The 11,994-nt window shown below is 43.1% G+C and overlaps 1 protein-coding gene across 2 annotated transcripts in view; it reads left to right on the forward strand.

The window, feature by feature from the left end:
* The window catches only part of esama (endothelial cell adhesion molecule a), a 66,600-nt gene extending 58,723 nt beyond the window's left edge, over positions 1–7,877 (forward strand). For both annotated transcript variants that reach the window (XM_014137197.2, XM_014137198.2), the window contains exons 4-7: positions 2,729–2,884; positions 3,864–3,986; positions 4,752–4,881; positions 5,015–7,877. In XM_014137197.2, the coding sequence (XP_013992672.2) occupies positions 2,729–2,884; positions 3,864–3,986; positions 4,752–4,881; positions 5,015–5,528 (923 nt within the window). In that variant the 3' untranslated portion in view covers positions 5,529–7,877. The remainder of the gene's footprint in view (positions 1–2,728; positions 2,885–3,863; positions 3,987–4,751; positions 4,882–5,014) is intronic.
* The last annotated feature ends 4,117 nt before the right edge of the window (positions 7,878–11,994 follow it).

The following is an 11,994-nucleotide window of genomic DNA, read 5'->3' on the forward strand; positions in this document are numbered from 1 at the left end:
TCAAGTCAGTCTGACAACCTGCTCCAGAGTGCTCAGGACTTCATCAAGGATCCCTCTGTACTTTGTTCCGTTCATCTTTCTCTCTATCCTGACTAGTCTCCCAGTCCCTGCCACTGAAAAACATCCACCACCATGCTTCACCATAGGGATGGTGCCAGGTTTCCTCCAGATGTGACGCTTGGAATTCAGGCCAAAGATTTACATTTTGGTTTCATCAGACCAGAGAATCTTGTTTCTCATGGTCAGAGTATTTTAAGTGCATTTTGGCAAACTCGAAGCACGCTGTCGTACCTTGTACTCAGGAGTGGGTTCCGTCTGGCCACTATACCATAATGGCCTGATTGGTGGAGTGCTGCAGGGATGGTTGTCCTTCTGGAAAGTTATCCCATCTCCACAGAGGAACTCTGGAGCTCTGTCAGTCACCACCGGGTTCTTGGTCACCTCCCTGACCAAGGCCCTTCTCCCCCGATTGCTCAGTTTGGCCTGGCGGCCAGCTGTAGGAAGAGTCTTGGTGGTTACAAGCTTCTTCCATTTAAGAATGATGGAGGCAACTTTGTTCCTGAGGACCTTCAATGCTGCAGACATTTTATTGGTACCCTTCCCCAGATCGGTGCTTCTACACAATCCTGTCTCGGAGCTCTACAGACAATTCTTTCGACCTTATGGTGTGGTTTTTACTTTGACATGCACTGTCAACTGTGGGACCTTTTATATAGACAGGTGTGTGCCTTTCCAAATCATGTTCAATCAATTGAATTTACCAAAGGTGGACTCCAATCAAGTTTGAGAAACATCTCAAGAATGATCAATGGAAACAGGATGCACCTGAGCTCAATTTTGAGTTTCATAGCAGTGTCTGAATACTTAAAGTACCAGTCAAAAGTTTGGACACACCTACTCATTCAGCTGTTTTTCGTTATTTTGACTAATTTCTACGTTGTAGAATAATAGTGAAAGACATCCAAACTATGAAATAACACATTTTGAATCATGTAGTAACCAAAGTATATTTGCAGACACTTGGCATTCTCTCAACTAGCTTATGCTTTTCCAACAGTCAAGGAGTTCTCACAAATGTTAAGCACTTGTTGGCTGCTTATCCTTCACTCTGCGGTCCATCTTATCCCAAACCATCACAATTGGGTTGAGGTTGGGTGATTGTGGAGGCCAGGTCATCTGATGCAGCACTCCATAACTCTCCTTGGTCAAATAGCACTTACTCAGCCTGGGGGTGTGTTTTGGGTCATTGTCCTGTTGAAAAACAAATGATAGTCCCACTAAGCGCAAACCAGATGGGATGGCGTGTTGCTGCAGAATGCTTTGGTAGCCAAGTGGGCCTTGAATTCTAAATAAATCAGTGTCACCAGCAAAGCACCCCCACACCATCACACTTCCTTCCCCTTGTTTCACGGTGGGAACCACACACGAGGAGAATATCTGTTAATATACTTCGCGTCTCACAAACCGGTGGTTGGAAACAAAAATCTCAAGTTTAGACTCATCAGACCAAAGGAGAAATTTCCACCGGTCTAATGTCCATTGCTCATGTTTCTTGGCCCAAGCAAGTCTCTTCTTCTTCATATTGGTGTCCTTTAGTAGTGGTTTCTTTGCAACAATTCGACCTTGTAGGCCTGATTCACACAGTCTCCTCTGAACAGTTGATGTGTCTGTTACTTGGTAAGCATTTACTTTGGCTGCAATTTCTGAGGCTGGTAACTCTAATGAACTTATCCTCTGCAGCAGAGGTAACTCTGGGTCTTCCTTTCCTGTGGCAGTCCTCATGAGACAGTTTCATAGCGCTTGATGTTTTTTGCATCTGCATGTGAAGAAACTTTCAAAATTCTTGACATTTTCCTGATTGACTGACCTTCATGTCTTAAAATAATGGACTTTCATTTCTATGCTTATTTGAGCTGTTCTTGCCGTAATATGGAGTTGGTCTTTTACCAAATAGGTCTATCTTCTGTATACCCCCCTACCTTGTCACAACACAACTGATTTGCTCAAACGCATTAAGACGGAAAGAAATTACTCAAATTAACTTTTAACAAGGCACACCTGCTAATTGAAATGCATTCCAGGTGACTACCTAATGAAGCTGGTTGAGAGAATGTCAAGAGTGTTCAAAGATGTTATCAAGGCAAAGGGTGGCTACTTTTTAAGTATCGCAAATATAAAATATATTTTGATTACTACATGATTGGTTACTTCATGATTCCATATGTGTTATTTCATAGTTTTGATGTCGTCACTATTATTCTACAATGTAGACAATAGTAAAGCATAAAGAAAAACCCTGGAATGAGTAGGTGTGTCCAAATTTTGACCAGTACTGTATGTAAATAAGATATTTCTGGGTGGGTTTTCTCGAAAAACCTGTTTTTAACTTTGCTATTTTGGGATAGTGTGTGTGTAGATTGAGGAAAATGTATTTTTTTTTTCTTCTTTCCATTTTAGAATAAGGCTGTAACAAATGTGGAAAAGGGAAGGGGTGCACGCACACTTACAGATGTGCTGTACTTGCAGTTATACCCACATATATAGTACATGCGCACCACATACAGGAACATGTGTGTACAGGTATCTTAATACAATAGTTTGTCAGTTTGCCACTACCCTAAATCCTAAACATTATTTTATCAGTTGTTATTCAAATACTGTCTCTAACTCAGCATCTCATCACAAATGGTCAACTAACTATCTCTTAAACCTCTCTCCTATGTCTCAGTCCCTCCTGCTGTCCCAGAGTGCTCTCTGTCAGGGAAGCCTGTTCTGAAGGGCAACGTCACACTGAGCTGCAAGTCCAAGTCAGGAAAGCCCATCCCAATGTACAAGTGGAAGAAGACCAGCCCCCCGTCCGAGGTCTTCTTCTCTCCCATGCTCAGTGAGTAACTACCTGCTGTGTGACATCTGGAACATGGTGGCCTAGCTTTATTAACCAACATCCTAATAATTTTTCGGGGCTTACTATGAAATAGTGTATTTATTGTAGTTGTCCTATATTTCAGCTAGAGCGTGCTCTATTTCTACAGTTTGATGAGAATAAGAACTTTGAGAGTACTGTAATAGTATGTAGTTCAGCCAAGTTGTTGTAAGCACCTAATGTGAGTTGCTCTGGATTAGAAAGGTACTGTATCTACAATAAGCACATGTAATGACAAAGCAGAGGGTATAACTTTGCCAGTGGCAAAGGGTTTTGGAAAGTGAAATGTGAATTGAGACAATCAGGTCTCACTTTACATGATGTGTCCTAAAGTTACAGGCGCTAGGTAATGACAGTGTAACCACATCCAGGTATAACAATTGTGAGTGTTATTTCAATCTGTACTTAGTAATACACTACATGCGTATGTGGCTACCATGTATCTATGTGGATTTAAGGACACTTAATGTAAAATGGCACAGGCAATCAAAAGGATGGTGAATAAACACATCTGACTTTCTTTTGGTATGCCTGTGTCATTGTTCTGTTCCGTTTTGGTTTTGACTTGGAGATTTAGCTGCTAATCTGTTTGGAACAAGATTAAAGCACAGATGAGGTTGAATCCTCATTTGACTCGCCTCAAATGCACTCGTTTGAACCTCTCTTCCAAACGCATAGTCAGTGTTCCCATAGTTAGATCAATTATTTCCTCTCCTTTATGGTATGCAGTAATTAGATAGGTATCCCACATTGTTTGGTACATTTTATTTTCTGGTTAGTAGGGATTTAATGATGAGGAATTTCATATGACGAATACACGGTGTCCATATAAGGACAGCCACAGCCTCAGTAAGACTGACAATGCTGTCCTAATATGGACACTGTATAAGTTTATCTCTCTTTGTGTGTGTGTGTGTGTGTGTGCGTGCGTGCGTTACAGATGAAAAAACAGGCACGCTGAAGCTGAGCAACTTGAGCAGCAGCATGTCGGGGAAGTACGTTTGTACGGCCAGCAACACAGCTGGCAATGACAGCTGCTACATCAACCTGGAGGTCATTACCTGTACGTACTGAAGTACCCACATGACTCACTATACACTATATCGACCAGTCAGAATGTAGAGAAATGTGCTTCCTAATATTGTTGACTCCTGGTACGTGAAATGGCTTAGAAAACCAGAGCATGCAGATATCCAGAGCAAGTAATTAACAATGAATTTTAATCGGGACTGATGCACTGCCCTTCACTTAAATGTGCATTCCTCTAAAAAGGGTGTAATGCACATTTCATGTTTATTTAAAAAAAATTTTATATATTAATTTGTTTTGTTGAAATTCCTGCACTAGGTAGCTAAGTCATCTCTCTCTCTCTCATCTAGGACCCACTAAAGTTTTATTTCCTCAAAACGTGGTCTGGTAGACTCTAGATTAGATGCAATAAAGCTTTTTTTTAAAGGAAACATCAATTTGGTGGAAAAGGCCATGCAGGGATGCTGTTCTGTTAAATAAATTCATCGAAATTGAATGAGGTTTAATAGCCTTTTTTGTATGTACGTTCTTTGTGTCTTTACGCGTCCACAAAAAAGTCAACTCTGCCTAGTCCTTTAAAAACACTGAACAGTCACAGGCTGCTGTTCTTGCACTGTTGGGGGAAGAGAGCTGAGTAGAGTTCATGTAAAAACAGGACTAATGTACAAAAACACGACACTACCGTAGTTTTATCGTTTCATCCACAAAGGCTCTTGATCCGGCTGAAGTTATTTACCCTGGAGAGTGAAGGTACTATTCCACAGATCTGTAGTGCAAATGTGTATGTGTGTTTCCCCAGCGACTAATGCAGGGATGATTGCTGGAGCCACGGTGGGCTCTGTGTTGGTCTTCATATTCATCATCCTCTTCCTCATCTACCTTCTGAGGCGAAAGAGAGACTATGAAGAGGACCGGGCCAACGACATCAAGTTAGACTCCCTTTCACAATATTGATGTGTTGCATGCGTTCATGTGCCCAAATGCATGTCAGCCAGTCTCTCACCCCTTTTCCCTTGCTCCCTCTCTCTTTCCCTCCTCTCTTTTTCCCCTCTTCATCCCCAGGGAGGACGCTCAGGCGCCCAAGCGCATCTCGTGGGCCAAGAGCGCCGGCTCAGGATCGGACGTGGTCTCCAAGAACGGCACACTCTCCTCCATCACCACCACTGCCAACAGACCCCACCAGAGGGAGCCCTCGTCCCAGCACCACCACCACCTCCAGCATTATCCCCAACGCCCTCCCTCTGAGACAGCCTCCATCATCACAGCCACAGGCAGCGTCTCTGGCTACCGAGCTGGACCACGCCATGGAGCCTCCACCCACGCCGTGCCGGACTACGGCTACAACGTGGCTACACCCCTGCCCCGCGGTCATCTGGCTAATTCTGCAGCATCCAGTGCCAACGGTAGCCCCATGCCCAGAACCAAGCACCCACAGTCCTATACCCAGCCCCAGGCAGTACCTGCTTCCCCGCGCCCACCACCTCTGCCCACCATTGTGACTGCGTCCAACATCTCCCGCATGGGAGGGGTGCCCATCATGGTGCCAGCTCAGAACCAGGCTGGCTCGCTGGTGTAACGCCAGTCTGCCATGGTGCGTTGTCCCTTTACCCTTCAACGCTGTACTTACTCATGTAGATTTTCAAAAGGAAAAGATTCAACTGCCACTAAGATATGTCTAATTCGAGCATTAAAGCTTGAATTGGCCTTCGAGAAGCTTGGGGCATTTGACCCGGTCAAAATGCAGTGAGATCAGTAGTAAGACCTTAAAAGAGATGGACTGTGTTGCTACATAAGGCAGTTTTATTTAAGTATATGGAAGTACATTTTTTTTACACTTTTTATACTCAGTTTGTGTGCTAAGGATGCATAGATCTGGATTTCATACATTTGTGCAGTATCTTTTTTTAAATTATTATTGTACTATCGATCAATGTATGTTTTACAAAGTTTTCCAATGCAACTTTTTTCGAGATTGTATTTACTCTATCTACCATGTCCTATGAAGGCCATTCTATGACATCACTTTAAAAATGGGGACAAGATGTCATGACACCCACTGGTCAATGCGTGTGTGTGTGCCTGTGTATTACAGCAAGAACAGTCAATGCGTGGATCCCACTGATGTTTTACTTTATGCATTCCGCGCAGATTGTATCGATGTATGTATGACAACTGTAGATTAGGACCAAATAAAATAAATATATATGTTTTAATTGTCATACACGGATAGGTGCAGTGAAATGTGTTTTACAGGGTCAGCAATAGTAGTGCTGCACCCCTGGAGCAAATTAGGATTATGTGCCTTGCTCAAGGGCACATTGACAGATTTTTACCTTGTTGGCTGGGGTATTCAAACGCTTTAAGCACTAGGCTACCTGCCACCCTGTGCTTCAAACCAAATTTGCATATATTATACATTTTATTCTCAAATATGGTGGACTAGAATGACTTTCTGCAACATTTTCTAAATCCTAGGTAATCCGTTGCCTTTTCATGTACCTTGTATAAAACTTCACGCCAATGCTCTTTAGACACAGCGCTTAAAACGTTACTATTTTACTGCATAGGAATAGCTTATAGTATAAAATACAATTTGACACATTTTATCAATTACATTTGAATTTATCGACTAAGATGGTGGTTATATATGGTTCCACCATTGAGTTGTAATGATTTTTGGTTGCTCTCCACAAGGAAATTGTAAATAAGATATTTACTATTTTTCTTTCAATTGTATTTGAGGCTATTTGTTGGACTGGATACAAAACCAAAGAGGTTTCAACTTGTCAACATCCCAAGCTGATGACAAATATATTAATGGTTAATAGACCCAAAAGGTGTCACATCAAATGAGTCTAAGATGAGGCATAAAAGATACAAGGCATAAAACAATTCCAACGTGATATTGGCTATGTCACTGATCAAACTACCCTTGAGACAATCTGGACTTCTTTGATAGCATTTACTTTGGCAAAACTCTACTGTCCAATTTTTACCCTTAGTCTTGATTGCTCTATTCAGACATGTCTGTGTGTAGCAAGGTAATATTGTTCCACTAGGTTATGAACAAGATACTTGTAGTAGATTCAAGAAACAAAGCGTGGCACATAATAGACTACTCATTAAATATGAAGTGGAGGTTTGTGTCACTTTAAATCCGAGGACTGGTTCATATTAATGGCTGGAGTTAAATGAATAGAACAGCTTAAATGAAGCATGTAGGTTTTCCTTCTAAGCCTATCCTCAACCTCTGTATCACTGGAGAATAGCTATTGCCAGTACACTGGAGCAGAGAGACACTGTTGGAGCTAGGAACACAAGCATTTCGCTACACCTGCAATAACATCTGATAAACATATGTATGCGACCAATAAAATGTTATTTGATTTGATGTAAGACACAGTCTTATGTCCGTTTTTATGCGCACAGAAGGTCAGACCGGAAGAAAAGCCAAATGCTAAAAAGGATTAGCCACGACATCGCTGAGGATGTGTGACAATTTTTGTTGTATGGAGACTAGCTCAGACTCAAAATAACATATAGTATGTGACATACTTGTATGTGTAGTGGTATTCAATGGCAAATGCTTTTGCTGTTTTTTAAAGATAAAAATATGAAACAATGTTCAAGACTGGCCATTTGTGATACTGTAATGTATATGCATTATGTAGTACAAAGATAGAATTACAAAACACAAAAAAATGATAACATTGAATATCACAGAACATCTTATAAATACTAGTAATCGATTAGTTATAACTGATAATGGAACGTAAGAAGACACACTGATGGCTGTTGTGCAAATGTATGTATGTATATATGCTCAACCATAGACAACTATGTACAGTGTTTAAGTTTCTTCAACTTATATGTATATTGAAAATACTCTCTCAATATTTTTAATTAAAAGAGGAATGGTTGTAAAGGTGTATAATTTATTTATTTTACCACCTGGAGAAAGCATTACACCTGTATGATCCAATAACCAATATCTCAGACCGGATGAGTAACAATGAATGTGTGAAGGCCTACAACATTATGGGCCATATCTTAAATTAACTTGTCATCAGTGCATGATTTTGTTCATGGAAAGAGAAATCCAAACAACCTTTTTTCTTTTGTCATCACCCTGTGGCCTAAATATAACATTGCAGTTTGCATTCACTCCTGCCATCTATTGGTTGTGAAGATTATTGCATACAAAAATGGGGGAAAGACATGCAGTATATGGATTCCAAGATTAAGTGCAGAATTACAAGATATGAAAATGAGCTGAAATGGATCCAAATATAACACTCGGGACCAGTTTTCTCAGTTGGAAGAGTTTTCTAGTCCAGGACTAATCTGTCTGGGAGACTGATCCTTCTCACTGGGCACACCAAGTCATTTCAATGTGGATATTTAGGTAATATTTGGTTGAGATGTTGATCAATAACATTACAACCTATTAACCCACTCAAAAAGAAAGCCAAAAGTTTGTTGAATTTTCAAAGTGTTATAGCAATGCTTTCAACCATCTAAACGCAGAACTAAATTCCAATTGAAAAAAACAATGTCATAGTTTTGGTTTAGTTGTCACCCAAATGTCTATCCCTGTGCCTTCAACCATTTTAAAGCACAGCAAAATTCAAACGAGAATACAATGTCAGATGTTTGTTTATACAACAGATAAATGTGTTATCACTGTACTTCATCAAATGACCTGCATTGCAGTTGAGATTACATGAAAGTACATGGTGCAAGTGCTCAATGACATTCTGCGCAGATTATTACCGCAATTGTGAAGTTCTCCACAAATCTGCGGCCAGGGCCTGCGTTACGGGTGGGATTTAGGGGGCCTGGCTCGCACTACCAAAACCTTGCCCGTTCAAATAAGGTATTGAAATGTTGATCATTTATTTGAGCGAGACACGTGCCGACACTCATAAATCTCAGATAAAGCATCGGAGCGATAGAAACCGCACCACTCTGTCTCAGCATGGGTAGACCATGTATCTGATGCTGTCTGGACAAAAAAATTATGGCATCTCATACTATTTCTGTCCAGACAGCATCAGATCCATGGGCTAGATATTGTAAAACAGAGGAGCCATGTATTGCTCGCTCAGATGCTTTCTCCAGTGAGAGAGTTTCAGCAGAGAGGAAGAGGTGACAGAGGGCTCACTAGCCAAAATCTGTCCAGAATAAGCCCAATGCATTTCTATGGGCTTAATACGCAGACCTAAACTTGTCGCCTGCTTTCCCGCCTTCGGGGCAACAACTCCCATTGTTAGGGCAGCGACATGAGCATCTCGTCATTATATACAGATTTCTGGTTTCAGCCATTTGCAAATTGGAAAGGAAAGTGGGCGAGTCCACGGTTCAGATCCTGGCTTTCCCTGAAGTAAATTGATGTTTTACCAAATTGATATAATTGCTCTTGTCTTTGATCATATTTGATCATATTACTCCCGTGCTAGCCTCCCTACACTGGCTTCCTGTTAAGGCAAGGGCTGATTTCAAGGTTTTACTGCTAACCTACAAAGCATTACATGGGCTTTCTCCTACCTATCTTTACGATTTGGTCCTGCCGTACATACCTACACATACGATACGGTCACAAGATGCAGGCCTCCTTATAGACCCTAGAATTTCTAAGCAAACAGCTGGAGGCAGGGCTTTCACCTATAGAGCTCCATTTTTATGGAATGGTCTGCCTATCCATGTGAGAGACGCAGCCTCGGACTCAACCTTTAAGTCTTTATTGAAGACTCATCCCTTCAGTAGGTCCTATGATTGAGCGTAGTCTGGCCCAGGAGCGTGAAGATAAATGGGAAAGCACTGGAGCTACGAACCGCCCTTTCTGTCTCTGTCTGGCCGGTTCCCCTCTCTCCACTGGGATTCTCTGCCTCTAACCCTATTACAGGGGCTGAGTCACTGGCTTACTGGTGCTCTTCCATGCCGTCCCTAGGAGATGTGATCTTCCTGTCCGGGTTGGCGCCCCCCCTTGGGTTGTGCCGTGGTGGAGATCTTCGTGGGCTATACTCGGCCTTGTCTCAGGATGGTAAGTTGGTGGTTGAAGATATCCCTCTAGAGGTGTGGGGGCTGTGCTTTGGCAAAGTGGGTGGGGCAATATCCTGCCTGTTTGGCCCTGTCGTCTGGGTTCTCTGTCATAGTCATTTTGAGGGAGTACGCACACATACAAGTACCTGGTCTGCTGCAGGAAAATGTAGGAAAGTGTCCAATTGGAGAAGTCTGATTTCTGATTGTGTTAACTCACCATGTCCATCACCAATAAACTGAGCTCCTCAGTCATTTTTTCTTTGTCTCACACAGTAAGGCAATGAACTATTTTTTAACATCCATTGCGAATGATAATAGTTCCTCACAGTAGTTCCTCACAGTATTTAAAAAATCTTTGACACTCTCCCGACCTCGCCGATCACCAAGCCTCGGTGTGAAAGTGCATAATATGAGTGCTGATCCCAGATATCCAGTGGAAACTTTACACAAAACAGCTGTCTGCCTCAAGCTCACTGGTGGGGGACTTGACGGCCCAGAATAGGCTCGTTGATACAGTTGCAAGTTTTCTAGAGACAGCTTCAGGCCGGACCCAGTTGATTGATTTGATACAATGTTGCTCTTTACTAGAGATCACAGGAGGCTGGTTATTGAACACGTTTCCACGTCTTGTTTTTATAAGAAACATTGTTGGAAATTCCAAATTGTTTGCATATTACATTTACATTACATTTAAGTCATTTAGCAGACGCTCTTATCCAGAGCGACTTACAAAATGGTGCATTCACCTTATGATATCCAGTGGAACAACCACTTTACAATAGTGCATCTAAATCTTTTAAGGGGGGGTTAGAAGGATTACTTTATCCTATCCTAGGTATTCCTTAAAGAGGTGGGGTTTCAGGTGTCTCCGGAAGGTGGTGATTGACTCCGCTGTCCTGGCGTCGTGAGGGAGCTTGTTCCACCATTGGGGTGCCAGAGCAGCGAACAGTTTTGACTGGGCTGAGCGGGAACTGTGCTTCCTCAGAGGTAGGGGGGCCAGCAGGCCAGTGGTGGATGAACCCAGTGCCCTTGTTTGGGTGTAGGGCCTGATCAGAGCCTGAAGGTATGGAGGTGCCGTTCCCTTCACAGCTCCGTAGGCAATCACCATGGTCTTGTAGCGGATGCGAGCTTCAACTGGAAGCCAGTGGAGAGAGCGGAGGAGCGGGGTGACGTGAGAGAACTTGGGAAGGTTGAACACCAGACGGGCTGCGGCGTTCTGGATGAGTTGTAGGGGTTTAATGGCACAGGCAGGGAGCCCAGCCAACAGCGAGTTGCAGTAATCCAGACGGGAGATGACAAGTGCCTGGATTAGGACCTGCGCCGCTTCCTGTGTGAGGCAGGGTCGTACTCTGCGAATGTTGTAGAGCATGAACCTACAGGATCGGGTCACCACCTTGATGTTAGTGGAGAACGACAGGGTGTTGTCCAGGATCACGCCAAGGTTCTTAGCACTCTGGGAGGAGGACACAAGGGAGTTGTCAACCGTGATGGTGAGATCATGGAACGGGCAGTCCTTCCCCGGGAGGAAGAGCAGCTCCATCTTGCCGAGGTTCAGCTTGAGCTGGTGATCCGTCATCCACACTGATATGTCTGACAGACATGCAGAGATGCGATTCGTCGCCTGGTTATCAGAAGGGGGAAAGGAGAAGATTAATTGTGTGTCGTCTGCATAGCAATGATAGGAGAGACCATGTGAGGATATGACAGAGCCAAGTGACTTGGTGTATAGCGAGAATAGGAGAGGGCCTAGAACAGAGCCCTGGGGGACACCAGTGGTGAGAGCGCATGGTGCGGAGACAGATTCTCGCCACGCCACCTGGTAGGAGCGACCTGTCAGGTAGGACGCAATCCAAGCGTGGGCCGTGCCGGAGATGCCCAACTCGGAGAGGGTGGAGAGGAGGATCTGATGGTTCACAGTATCAAAGGCAGCAGATAGGTCTAGAAGGATGAGAGCAGAGGAGAGAGAGTTAGCTTTAGCAGTGCGGAGAGCCTCCGTGACA

Source organism: Salmo salar, chromosome ssa13 (assembly GCF_905237065.1).
Source record: "Salmo salar chromosome ssa13, Ssal_v3.1, whole genome shotgun sequence".
Classification (NCBI taxonomy): Eukaryota; Metazoa; Chordata; class Actinopteri; order Salmoniformes; family Salmonidae; genus Salmo; species Salmo salar.